The sequence below is a fragment of the Pseudopodoces humilis genome, chromosome 7 (genome assembly GCF_049639895.1).
Source record: "Pseudopodoces humilis isolate 2021_Gansu_Grassland_sample_001 chromosome 7, ASM4963989v1, whole genome shotgun sequence".
NCBI lineage: Eukaryota > Metazoa > Chordata > Aves > Passeriformes > Paridae > Pseudopodoces > Pseudopodoces humilis.
The window spans coordinates 39,810,651-39,822,917 of NC_142206.1; the positions used below are offsets into that span (position 1 = coordinate 39,810,651).

The window sequence follows — 12,267 nt, forward strand, 5'->3', positions numbered from 1 at the left end:
CCGGGGCCTCCCCCTAACTGAAAACCAGACTGTTAAACCACCACAGCAGGTAAGGAGTTACCTGCCCTGCTAAGAGGACCTGGAATAGTCTGGTGGGAAAAACTAGTGTCTTCCAGGGACAGGGAATATACTGAGGCAGAGCAGGTGTGCGTAGGAAATAAGAGACTTGTGGAACAATGAGGCTGCTTGGGCCTGCCATTGTGGAGGGGCTGTAAGCCCAAAGGACTGTGCTTTCCCAGGGGCACAGTGCCCCTGTAGGTTCCCACCAAGCTCGGGGCAGCTTTGACACAAAACAGGTGTGTGGTCTGGGATGAGTGTACCTGATGGGAAATAGTGCCTGTCTCCCACACTGGTGTCCAGCCTGTTTACCAAACATACCAGCTCCATGCATTGTGAGTGGTGTTGCACTTTGAAGGGAAAAGGGAAATCTCCTAACCCTGTCGTCTTTACTGTTGATTCTTTAGGTGTGCCTGGCTGATTCTTTAGGTGTACCCTACTTGCAGGAAGAGCCTTTTTCTGCTCTTCTCTTGTGCCCCCTAGGAAGAGAAGGGAATTTGGTCTATGACATTAAGGAATCCTCCAAATTCTACCTTAAAAAAACCTACTCATATAAGCCCTGATGGAAAGGAAGGCAGAAAAGTCTGCTGTTTGAAGGCAGGGAGGAAGCTGAGCTCTGCTGCAGTGGGTGGTGGGAGGTCTCAGCGTGTGGAGATGGGCTGTAGTGCTTCATGCCAAACCAACCCCAGCTGCTCCACCATGGCCTCACTGAGTGCTCCCAGCCCAGCTGGTGGTACAGCCAGTCTGTAGTGCTTGGGAGGAGGCAGAGAGCGCAGCCCAACCTGCCAGAGGGGACAGCTCTCGCAGCCACCCAGCAGTAAGGTGGGATGGGATGCAATATTCTCCTGCAGCTGACAGCCATGTGAGAAAAACCTTCCCTGGCCCACCACAGCCTGGTGGCTCTGCCAGCAATAGGCATTAATTCTGGGAAGGGATAGTCCTGTCACTCATGACTAGCATGGCCATCGTCCTAAGATTTACAGGGACCTGCCCCAAGGTGCCTTTGTGGCCAGCAGAGAACTGTGGGATGCAATGGGAGTGCTGTGGCAAGGGTGGGGATGGTCATAAGTAGATGGAGGTGTGAGGGAGGTGAGTGGGGATGAAACAGAGGGGTCTGGGGATGGAGTGCAGCCCTAGGAAAGAATGAGCATGCTGTTGGAGCCTGGCCCAGGCACCTTGGCCCCTGAGGAGAGCCCAGGCACATGTTTAACCTGGCTCCTGTTCAAGAACTGCTGTCAGGACTCAGATTAGCATGAAGGTTATTTTCAGTCAAATATTTCTACAGCCCACCCCTTTCCCCTCCCTTACAGTGATTGAATTTCTTTTTTCCCATAGTGCTCTAGAGGAGAGGAGGAGAGGAACAAGGTACGGCAGACAGGGTGCCTGGGCTCCCTGTGTGAGAGAGCTGCTTTGTGTCCAGTCAGCCCAGGACAACGTAGCCCCTCCTTCCTCAGGGGCCTGAGTCTTGCCTGGGCCAGGTGTCCCAGGCAGCTGTGAGGGCTGCAGGCATCCATCTCCTCAGTGAGAGGCAGGTACCCTGCAGTGATGGCCAGGCTGCTGGCCAGGACCTGCTGCTTCAAAGCTCTTTCTCAGGCTCCCAGATGCCCCTCTGGGTTGGTGGCTGCGAGACCCTGGAGCCACGGGACTCTCACTGCTTACATGCCTGAAGCTGTCACCTTCCCCAGACCCAAGGACCACCAACATTTGTACAAAGTGTCAGTGGAGCAGAGTGACATCTTCTGGGGAACACTAGGAAGGAGCCGGCTCACCTGGATCACCCCCTTCCACTCTGTCCAGGACTGTGATTTGTGCCAGGGCAGAGTCTCCTGGTTCCTGGGTGGGCAGCTGAATGTGACAGGTAAGGAAGGAGATGGATGTGGGATTGTACCAAGTGCCTGCAGGTGCTTCTGTGTGTGACTTCAGCCCTGGGAATGTATCAGAAGAGCACAGAGTTAAAGATCTGGAGAGAGGGGGATCCCCAATAGGTTCAGTTGGTCCTGCAGTAGCTGTAGTGTAAGGTTGTGGCTGGCCCTAAGAAAGCAACTGGGTTTCATTGGAGAGATTGCAGCTGGATTGGTGTGTGCTGGGGGCTGGGTTGCTCTCCCTCAACCCCTGTGGGTCCCACAGCAGTGCAGCACCCTGTCCTGCAAGACCATAGGCAGTAACACTGAACCCTGTGCATTCAGCAGGCAGGGTTGTTCTAGGTTGTTCCTGCTCAGTGAAAGCAAGATGTATCTTTAGAAAGCAAAATACAGGAGAAATTACACTCATACTGTCACTGCTGTAGTGGGAGGCTCTTCTGTGGACTGTGGCAATTGCCTTAGGGGGGTATCAGGGGAAGACACAGAGGCTGGTGACACTGTGTCCTGCTCACAGTGCTTTTGGTCCCTGTCCCATTCAAAATATGAGACAGAGCTCTGAGAAAATCGGATCTTACGTAATCTATTCGAGAAAGAGAGCAAGAGTTATTTTCCTTTGTGATTTGCCATCTTACTCTTTCTCCTTTTATATGCATTTCTTTCTCTCCTGGAAAATTACAAATGGTCAGTAGAAAAAAGTTGGTATGCAAACTGGGGCTGCTGCATCATCCCATGACTTTAGCAGGTTTAAGGAAAACAGAGAGTAGAACAAAGCTTCTGAGGAAACTGCAGCTGCCAGCAATGTGGGAAACTTTACATGGAAGAACTGCAGCCAAAGCCTCAGCTTACAATGTCCCTGGAAAGACAGGGGCTGTGCTCTGTTTATTTACCCTGGCTCTTTTCCATCTTGGACAAATGCACTCTACAGCCTTCCAGTGCAGAGCTTCACTTTGCCCTACATTTGTTATTTAGAAGCACCACCACTAAAAAACTGCCCTAGTTCACCCCAGAGGCAGCTGCAAGGCAGTGCTGGGTGGAGTGATGGCTTAGTTAATGTTTGCCAGCACTCTGAGGGCACTGAGGATATGACCTCCAAAGGGACTTCAGGTGTTTTCTGCTCTGGACTGTGTGAGGTCACAGTTAAGGAGGAAGCTGATAGTGGGGATTGGCAGGTATTGGAGTGGCGAGGAACATAACAGACTTGGGGTGGTGCTTGTGATCTCCTGGCTGGTATCCACAAAAGTTTATAACCCAAGGTTAATGCTGAGAAGACTCACACACAGCCCTGAATTTGACCTGAAAATGGGACTGCCAGTGCTGGCTTTATGAGAGGTAAGAGATACTGAGAATTACTCTGTCCATGATCCTGGGTTTTCCTTTCCAGTGAATTGTCTGGACCGTCATGTCCATGTAGCCCCAGACAAAGTGGCCTTAATCTGGGAGAAGGATGAACCCGGAGAGGAGGTACGGGTGACATACAGGTCAGTAATTACCTCCCAGCATATGAGAGGCATATTGTAGCATGCATGAACACTGCACAGGGCCGATCTGCTGTTGTCTGTCATTTGAGGGAATGCAGCATCCCTTCACAAAGATCCAGAGTATGGTAGCTGTTGGCTTGCTTGTGCTAATCTGAAACTTCACCCTAGTCCCTGATTAAATCTTCTGGGCCCTGAGGAGTCCCTGCTCAGCTGGGGAGGTAGATATAAGTCCTTTGGGGCAGCATGGAAATGCTTGTAGACACACAGGAAAGTCACACATGTGCCTTCCCAGTCAGGTTCCTGTTATTGAAATTTCTGGATAAGTGATCTGTGAGCAAGGCAAATTCACAGCTGCAAATGTGTTGAGAAATCCCACGCTTATCCTCATGTGAGCAGTGCTGCTGGATTTGGCTCTCTGGGGGGGCTGCCTGTCCAGCTCTGCTAGGTTGGTCTGGGGCCCCCACCTTCCAGCTTAAATTACCTTCTTTCTGAGTCACTGCCACAGAATTCACTTAAATCCCTCTGCACACCAAACAAGTCCCTCTGTCCTCTTTAAATTCAGGCCTCACATGACAAACATGACCAGCCACCCCTGCTAATCCCCATGCATGGAGAGCCCTTCCATGAAATGACTCATAGCCAAGCTACATTTCTGGAAGGGACACTTCTTGGGAGAGACATCTTTCTGCTCACTGCTTTCCTACAGTTTGTTCTTGTTTGACCTCAGCTTTAGCAAAGCATGGGACTCTGTTTTGTGGAAAGATACCTAACTTCTCACAGGTAGCCTCCAGCTGTGCAGGGTAGTGTGTCACACTGGTTGTACAGGTCGGTAAGAAATGTGCAGACTGTCATTGAGAAAGTCAGCTGAGGTGTTGTGGGTTTACTGAGCCAGAGGAATTGCCAGTGGCTGTTGTTGCACAGAAATCATTCTAATGTATGTCTTTTCCAGAAATAGTGGTCAGAAATGTTAGAGACTGTCTTCTTTTCTTCCCACTGATTTTTACAGCTCTCCCATGGTGAGGAGGGTTAGGGTATGTAGGCATATAAGCTATGTCCTTATGACTCTGAGGCCCCCCATCTTTATGCACGCAGGTAAGATCTGCAAGAAAGTCTCTAACTGTGTCATTGCTTCTTTGGGCAGGGAACTGCTGGAGCTAACGTGCCGCCTGGGAAATACCTTGAAACGGCAAGGGGTGAAGCAGGGTGACAGGGTGACAATCTACATGCCCCCGTGCCCACTGGCAGTGGCTAGCATGCTGGCCTGTGCCCGCATCGGGGCCGTGCACGCTGTGGTGTTTGCTGGCTTCAGTGCAGATTCTCTTGCTGACAGGATCCGGGATGGTAAGAGGCAGTGGGTAACAGTGACATATTTCCCTTGGGGGACAGTGCTGAGCTTATTGGTTTAGCAGCTCGGGGGGAATCAGGGTTATGTCGATGGCAAAGGTTTTCTGAGTGAGACTCCCTGGGCTCTCTGAGGGTATCCTGACATTATGTATAATCATGGGGCAGGTACTAGCAACCCAATAAATTGCATGAGCTCACTAAATACCTTCCAGCCCATGGGATGAACAGGTTTTCTCTTTCATCCATAGGACGGAAGGACTGGGCTACAATGTCTCCTGTAGGGGGATGCAACACAGGCAGAAATGGATGGGAAACAAAGATGCAAAGCTGCTGTTTTTGCTAAATTAAGGACATGAGAACTAAGGGCTGGGGGAGAGAGAGAGAGGGAGAGGTGAAAGGTCATGGTAGAGCCAAATTGCTCTGTGACTGGTGGAGAGGGGCAGAGTTGCTTATGTGGCTCTTCTGTCTTCTGCAGCCCAATCAGAGACGGTGATTACAGTGAACCAGGGGCTAAGAGGTGGCAAGATTATTGAGCTAAAGAAGACAGTGGACCAGGCTGTGAAGCAGTGCCCTGGAGTGAAACGGGTTCTGGTTTCCATGAGGACCACCAGCAAGGTTCCCATGACAGCTCTAGATGTGCCCCTGGAGGAGGTGAGAGGCTGCCCAGCAATTTTGACACTTTGCCTGGGAAAAGTTCTTGTTCTTGATGCAGAGATGCTGGGTGGAGAGAGGATCTTGCCTGGCCATGGCAGTTTTGCTGGCATTGACAGAATTTGGGGACATTGTCCCACAGCAGCAGTGGCAGTCAGAGCTGCACACAAGTTCAGGACAGTTCCAGTAGCCATTAGGATGGGCAACTGGTGTGTCTTCCCATATTACCAGCCCTGTACTGTCAGGTGCAGGCAGTGCAAGCCAGAGCACATAGCAGGGTGGACAGGGGCCTAGAAACACATGAGACATGGGCTGCTACTTTGTGAATCCAGCCTTGGATTGCCACCACACTGTCACACATGGGTCTGCTGGTGGCTGTCATGTGCCTGTTATCCATAGCACACAGGGTGGCTAGGCTGCCAGCATGGAGTACAACTTCTGAACAGGTGAGCCCCTGCTGTGCACTTCTTCACAGGAAGAGTGAGGGGAGCAGGTTGGCACAGGTGCTCAGAGGGGAGGGAGACTTGGGAGAGAGCTGCACAAGCAGTTGTGGGGACAACACAGGGGAGGCTGTGAGACCCTGAGAGAACTGCTGTGCTCTTTCCTGCAGGAAATGATGAAGGAGGAGGCATGCTGTGAGCCTGCTATCATGGACAGTGAAGACATGTTGTTTCTTCTCTACACATCAGGCAGTACTGGCAGACCCAAGGGCTTGGTTCATTCCCAAGCTGGCTACTTGCTGTTTGCTGCTCTCACACACAAGGTAATGAATCCCAGCCACAAAGTGCTCATGAGCCAGCAGTTCATAGGCAGAGCAGGGAAGACACATGCTCCTTGTTGCATTATGAGTATTATGCTTTACCCAGTGCAAAGCCTCTGGGAAGCCCTCCAAGCCCCAGCAGACCACATCTAGCTACAGGTAGGGCTCCATAGCAGGGTCTCCCAAATGCATACTGCTCTGAGCTACCTTCTTGTCCTACACTAGACACAACCATTGGATAGGATGCTCAGCCTTGCAAGAGTAATTTTATATTACTGGCTTAGGAGGAAAAAGCCAATTGGTTCATAGAAACTGTGGCTTTTCCTAAGTGTAACTACCCCAGCTCAGGTGGGAGATGAAAGGCAGTGCTTCTGGGAGGAACACATCTGACAATATCTGTAAAAGCTGGTGAGTGCTCTTATGACAAAGGGTCTATATCTGAAGAGTGTGGGTCATCTTTGGGAAGGGGAAAGTGTTTAACCATGACACATGCCCAAAGCAAACTTAGAACTTGATAAATGGGCATTGAGCTCAGCACAGAAATGCCTTTGGCTGTAGGAGTGGTTAGAAGGAGCATTCCTATAACATAGTATGAGGTTCCATGTAAGAGGGGAGTTCTTACCTGAACAGTCCCTTAGCTTTGGATCTGGCTCTTCCTGAGCATGACTGCAGTTCCAATAGTGCCTCAGACCACACACCCAGCTCAGGGCTGGCTGGGTCTTCTCTGTTAGCCACGAGTGCTGAAGGCCATACCTCCTGGGGTGTGTGCCAGAGGCGCGGGAGCCCTCGGCTTTCCTGTGAACTAAGCTGTGCCCAGTGCGATGGGTGACCCTCTCAAGACCATCAGAGTAGGTTTGCAAGAGCCAGGGCTGTCATTCCAGAATGGCAGTGCAGGGAGTGAGCAGCATGTGGCCATGTTAGTTCCCAGAAGCACCGAAAGCCTGGACACAGGGCTGACACACTCAGATCCCTCAGTTGGATGGGACAGACTGCTGCTGCCATAACTCACTGCTCCACTAAAAAGAGACAGAAGAACCAGAAGAAGCTTCCATTATGGCACCTCAGAACACTTGTGGCCGGATCACATCACAGAGTGTGATGAAAGTCAGCAGGGAGCTGCAGGAAGAAATGAGCAGGTCTGAAACCATAGAAATCAGAGGAGGCAGCGAGAAGTGATAGGCTAGTGGGAGAGTGGCCCCTAGAAGCTTTCCTAGCACTGAGTAAATGAAATGAAGAGTGCTTTAGGAAGCTGGTTGTGTTGCTGCCGATATGACAGCACTCAACTCTGCCCTGCACAGGGTAGTCATCGTTCCTTCATGTTCCAGCCTTGCAGCCAAAGGTCTCACAAGGAATAAATGGGGCAGTGGGAAGAAGTTGTTTTGCTTTCTGCCTGCAGGCACAGCACTGCACTCACCCAGCTGAGATGGAGAGATTCCAGCTCTTGTGGGCAGGCTGGGGTTGCTCTGGGCCAAGGCATCACATGGTCCCTCTGCTTCCTGCCTCACTGCTCCTGTGCTGGGCCCCTTGCTGAGGGGTTCTGAGTATTTACTGTCCATCTGGAGTCCAGCAGTGCCTACAGGGGGCTAATCGAGTCCTCTGCCACTTTGCCCTTGCCTACAACTCCTCTCCTTCCACATGGTTATGTAAGTACAGAGGCATCTTACTTACCCAGAAGGTTCTGTTGTGATGCTACAGGATACTTGGATCAGCTTTGTCTAAATACCAGCAAAAGGAAAGAAAGGCTGTATCTCTCTCCATTAGAAAAGAGAAAATTTGGATGTAGGTTTGTTTTATGTGTCTGTCTCCTGCATCTTCACAGTTTTGGTTTTTTTTTTAACATTAATTTGATTTTTTTTCTCATTTTTTTTTAAAAAACTCTTTGCAGGAAGGTGTCCCTGCAGGAGTGGTAGGAAGATGGAACACAGTAACATTAGGGCTGACAGAGAGTACACTGCTTCCTGTTGTGCCCCTTGCCAGGAGTGCAGGCCCAGGTGAAATCCCTCACTGTCTCTCTTTTCTTTCTCAGTACGTGTTTGACTACAAGGACAGGGACATCTTTGGCTGCGTGGCAGACATCGGCTGGATCACAGGACACACATATGTGGTCTACGGCCCCCTCTGCAATGGTGGTACCACTGTCCTTTTTGAGAGCACTCCTGTCTATCCTAACCCAGGTGACTGAGGTGACTCATGGGAGCTGGGACATTCCACAGCACCCTGAGGTCCACAGCAGGCAGGGAGCTAGTAGCCTGATGCCAGGACATGAGCAGCAAAGGCTCTGTTGCCTCAGCAGTAGTTCATGGGCTGTGCCCAGTAGAGAGCTCCAAGGGGAAGAGTATTTTCCTCTGCCTAGGAAGCCACTGCTGCTTCTCCAGGGGTGGAGCTGTTAATCCCTCTCCCTCACTGCAGAAGGAACAGTAGCAGAACTGTGAAGAAAAAGGGACTGCTGCTCTGAACTGCTTTCATCCTTCCCACCACACAATTAACTTGGCTGAGGGTCCTGACTGGAGAGCTGGAGAGCCTTTGCTCTCACCTCTTCTTTCTCTGCCATGGCATTGGGCTGGGAGGACCTGTATGGATGTTTACTGGCCCTGTTTCCACTCCAGGCCGCTACTGGGAAACAGTAGAGAGGTTAAGAATTAACCAGTTCTATGGGGCGCCCACCGCCATCCGCCTGCTCCTGAGATACGGCGATGAATGGGTGAAGAAGTATGATCGCTCTTCTCTTAAACTGCTTGGCTCAGGCAAGTGCAGCAACATGGGCTGGGGCAGCAAATCTTTGGACATCATGTTGTGCCTCTTCCCACAAAGGCCAAGAGTAGCAGCACATGAGAATCTCAGACTACATTATTTCAGCTCTGCTCTCGTCTTTCCCCTTGCAGTGGGGGAACCCATTAACAAGGAGGCGTGGGAATGGTACTTCCGTGTGGTCGGTGAGACACGATGCCCAGTAGTGGACACTTGGTGGCAAACTGGTGAGATACATATGATTCCTTGTTCCAGCTTCTGCTCTCCCAGGCTTTAGGAGTGACCTGCTGCTTTGCTGGCCAAGTGATAGCAGTTGTTACTGACAGTCTTGAATGAGTAAGGCTGTAAGGGCCCATGAGCACCCAAACATAAAAGAGAAAAATGGCCTTTAAAGCTAACCCAGATAAACATAGGGATTTAAGGGTACATCTCAACAGATCCCTGCTGAACTAAATGAGCACAACCATCCTTCTGTAAAGTTCCTTCCCCAGCTCTCCGGCAAAGCCAGCCCCTGCCTGTGCAGTGTGTAGTAAGGGACAGGGCAAAGACTCTTGGCCAAGCAGTGCTACTTGGCATTTGTCTTGCTCCTGACTTTGATGAGCATTAGTTTTTCTTCAGAAACAGGAGGCATCTGTATCTCACCCCGTCCTTCTAATCCTGGAGCTGAAATCCTTCCAGGCATGGCTATGAGACCCTTTTTTGGGATCAGCCCCTCCCTCCTGGATGACAAGGTACGTTTATAACCTGCAGTCCCGATGCTGTCTCAGTCCCCTTTCTCCCAGGTGTTTGCAGTGTGTACTTGCCAATGGGAGTGGAAGTCTGTAAGCATGTCTTTCCTGCTCATCTCTGCTGGACAGCAACCTCCTTACTGGAAAGGGACAAACAGGGAAGTTGTTCTTCCAGCTAGTGCAGAAGTTGAGTAGTTGTCTAGCTTGCACTGTCCTGACAAGAGAGGCTGTGTTTGCGCTCCCTGGCACATCTTTCCAGGAAGGACAGGGCTGGGCAGGGACAGCCAGTCTTCCTGGAGAGGCCTTTGCATCCCACTATGGGAGGCAGTTTGTTGCAGACGTATGCTGGGAGAGACTAAGCCTGTCCTGTCAGAGATGGTTACTAAAATGTAACTGTCTTACAGGGAAATGTTCTTCTGGAAAATGACGTTTCTGGAGCTCTTTGCATCTCACAAGCCTGGCCCGGTATGGCACGAACCATTTACAATGACCACAAGAGATTTCTGGAAACCTACCTGACTCCTTATCCAGGTAAGGAAAACATGTGGCAGGACACTTGCACACATTTGGTTGGGTATGGTTGGGTCTGTTTGCTGGCTTCCTGTATGGAGGCAGGATTCAGTAGAGCTGGTATTGCTCCTTTGTTCTTCCAGAGACCCTCCACAGTCCTGAGGCCCTTCATCTCCCCATGTCTGATGTCACAGGACTGCCCCTCACCAACCTTCCCAACTGAATCACACATTGTTTTAAGGCAGTGGATTTGTCCTTCTGCCCTCAGTCCCCTTGAGCACAGACCTCTTGCTGCATCTCTTGTAAACCCTGTCAGCCCCTGTAACTCATCCAGAGGCACTAAGCAAGCCCAAGAGTGTGTGTGTCTTGATGTAATGCGAAGAGGAGAAGCAGCAAGACCACAGGCACCTGCAGTGGAGCAAAGTGCTCACAGCACATAGTGATGAGACAGGCACAGCATTAAGCAGTACACTGCAGAATGAGGGCAGGAGCCTGATGTTAGAACAGGTACCAGCAGAGGCTGAAGACTAAGAAGGAAGGGCAGGCACATTTACCCTGAGCAGCTGAGGAAGAAGCAGAGTACATGGGCCCTGAAGCCAACAGAGAGGAGGAGGGGAAATGTGAGAGTGTGTCCACTGAACAGCTCACATGCTCCCTTCAACAAGTGACTATGGCATGGTTCTGGCTACTGCAGGATTTTACTTCACTGGGGATGGTGCATATCGTACCAGTGAGGGCTACTACCAGCTAACAGGACGGCTGGACGACGTCATTAACATCAGTGGACACCGCCTGGGCACTGCCGAGGTGGAGGATGTTGTGGTAAGAGATGTGTGTGGGAGGTAAAACTAAACTGAATCCAAACTAAAGCAGTCAGGGGCAAGAGGAAAAGACCAGTGCTTGCAGACCTACTGAGGCAGGAAGGAAAACAGGCAGAGGCCATGTGAGGCCTTTCCTTATCTCCCTGCATTATTGTGGGCTGCAGCAGCCAAGTCAGGTCAGGGCAGCTCCAGGTGGCAGCCAGCCTGCCAAAAGCACAAAGTCAAACCCCTGCCCTGTTCTCTTCCAGAATCATCATGTGGCAGTGGCAGAGTCTGCTGTCATTGGCTACCCACATGAGATCAAGGGAGAAGGTAAGATGCTTTTTTTCCTGCCCCAAAACATCTCTTGGGGCTATGGCAGTGCAGTGGGAAGTAGCACTGGTAGCAGTGCTGTGCCCACAGCATACAGCATGTTAGTGGGGATTTCAGTTCAGCCATTACATGCATCACAGACCAGCTAGGCTTTGCATAAGGTGGCAGCAGCAGAGCTTCTGTGTAGCCAAAAGCATGCACAGTTTTGGCTACAGAGCATCCCCTGAAGCTACCAGCAGAGAGGGGCTCTCCTGGCACTAGGTCGGCAGGGTCTCAGGGTCTGCACCATGCTCAGTAGCCTGGTGGTCCTTCTGCCAGGAGTCTACGTGTTTGTTGTGCTGAAGAAGGACAGTGGCTACACACAGGAGACTCTTGCTGCTGAGCTCCAGGAGCTCATCTCAAAGAAGATTGCGAAGTATGCAGCTCCAGATTATGTTCAGGTAACACAAGCAAACTGGTGCAACACCCAGACTGGCAGATTGGCAGATCCCTTTCCCTCAGCCTTGACTCTGCTCCTCCCCATCACAGGTCACACACCGGCTGCCCAAGACACGCTCGGGTAAGATTATGCGTCGGGTGCTACGGAAAATTGTGGAGGACAAGGACAGCGAGCTTGGGGACCTAACCACCCTGGATGACCATGAGGCTGTGCAGCAGATCATAGAGGGACACAAGCACCTTGTGAGGCAGCAGAAGGGCCACTAATTTGGCTCTGCCACCAGCTACCTCATCCTCCTCCTTCACTGCAAAACCAGGGAAATATCCAGAAAAGCCATTAAGCAAGTGGTGGCCAGTAAGTTTTCAGATCACACTGCTGCTGCAGTCTTCAAGTGGCTTCTCCACAACACAAAAGACCCTCAAAACATGTCTCCATACCCGTGTAGACAGAAGAGGGAACATGACTCATCATAGGCAGAAACGTAAGGGGAGACAAGCTATTTCATTCTATGAAAGCAGGGGGCAGAAAGCCCTCCTTGAGGTTCCTTGTGCCTTGCA

The 12,267-nt window shown here is 51.0% G+C and overlaps 1 protein-coding gene across 5 annotated transcripts in view; it reads left to right on the forward strand.

The window, feature by feature from the left end:
- LOC102105975 (acetyl-coenzyme A synthetase 2-like, mitochondrial) overlaps positions 1-12,267 on the forward strand; it is a 13,881-nt gene continuing 1,614 nt past the window's right edge. Inside the window, exons 1-15 of one of the 5 annotated variants that reach the window (XM_088058037.1) lie at positions 1-49; positions 1,393-1,915; positions 3,301-3,397; positions 4,539-4,738; positions 5,217-5,392; positions 6,003-6,155; positions 8,179-8,326; positions 8,759-8,896; positions 9,035-9,127; positions 9,519-9,631; positions 10,033-10,159; positions 10,833-10,960; positions 11,208-11,271; positions 11,590-11,711; positions 11,800-12,265. In XM_088058037.1, coding sequence (XP_087914163.1) covers positions 1,603-1,915; positions 3,301-3,397; positions 4,539-4,738; positions 5,217-5,392; positions 6,003-6,155; positions 8,179-8,326; positions 8,759-8,896; positions 9,035-9,127; positions 9,519-9,631; positions 10,033-10,159; positions 10,833-10,960; positions 11,208-11,271; positions 11,590-11,711; positions 11,800-11,976 — 2,049 coding nt within the window. In that variant the 5' untranslated portion in view covers positions 1-49; positions 1,393-1,602 and the 3' untranslated portion in view covers positions 11,977-12,265. Of the gene's footprint in view, positions 50-100; positions 297-1,392; positions 1,916-3,119; positions 3,249-3,300; positions 3,398-4,538; positions 4,739-5,216; positions 5,393-6,002; positions 6,156-8,178; positions 8,327-8,758; positions 8,897-9,034; positions 9,128-9,518; positions 9,632-10,032; positions 10,160-10,832; positions 10,961-11,207; positions 11,272-11,589; positions 11,712-11,799; positions 12,266-12,267 lie in introns of those variants that run through there. The other 4 variants (XR_015772962.1, XM_088058036.1, XM_014249894.2 and 1 more) reach the window with 4 other exon arrangements.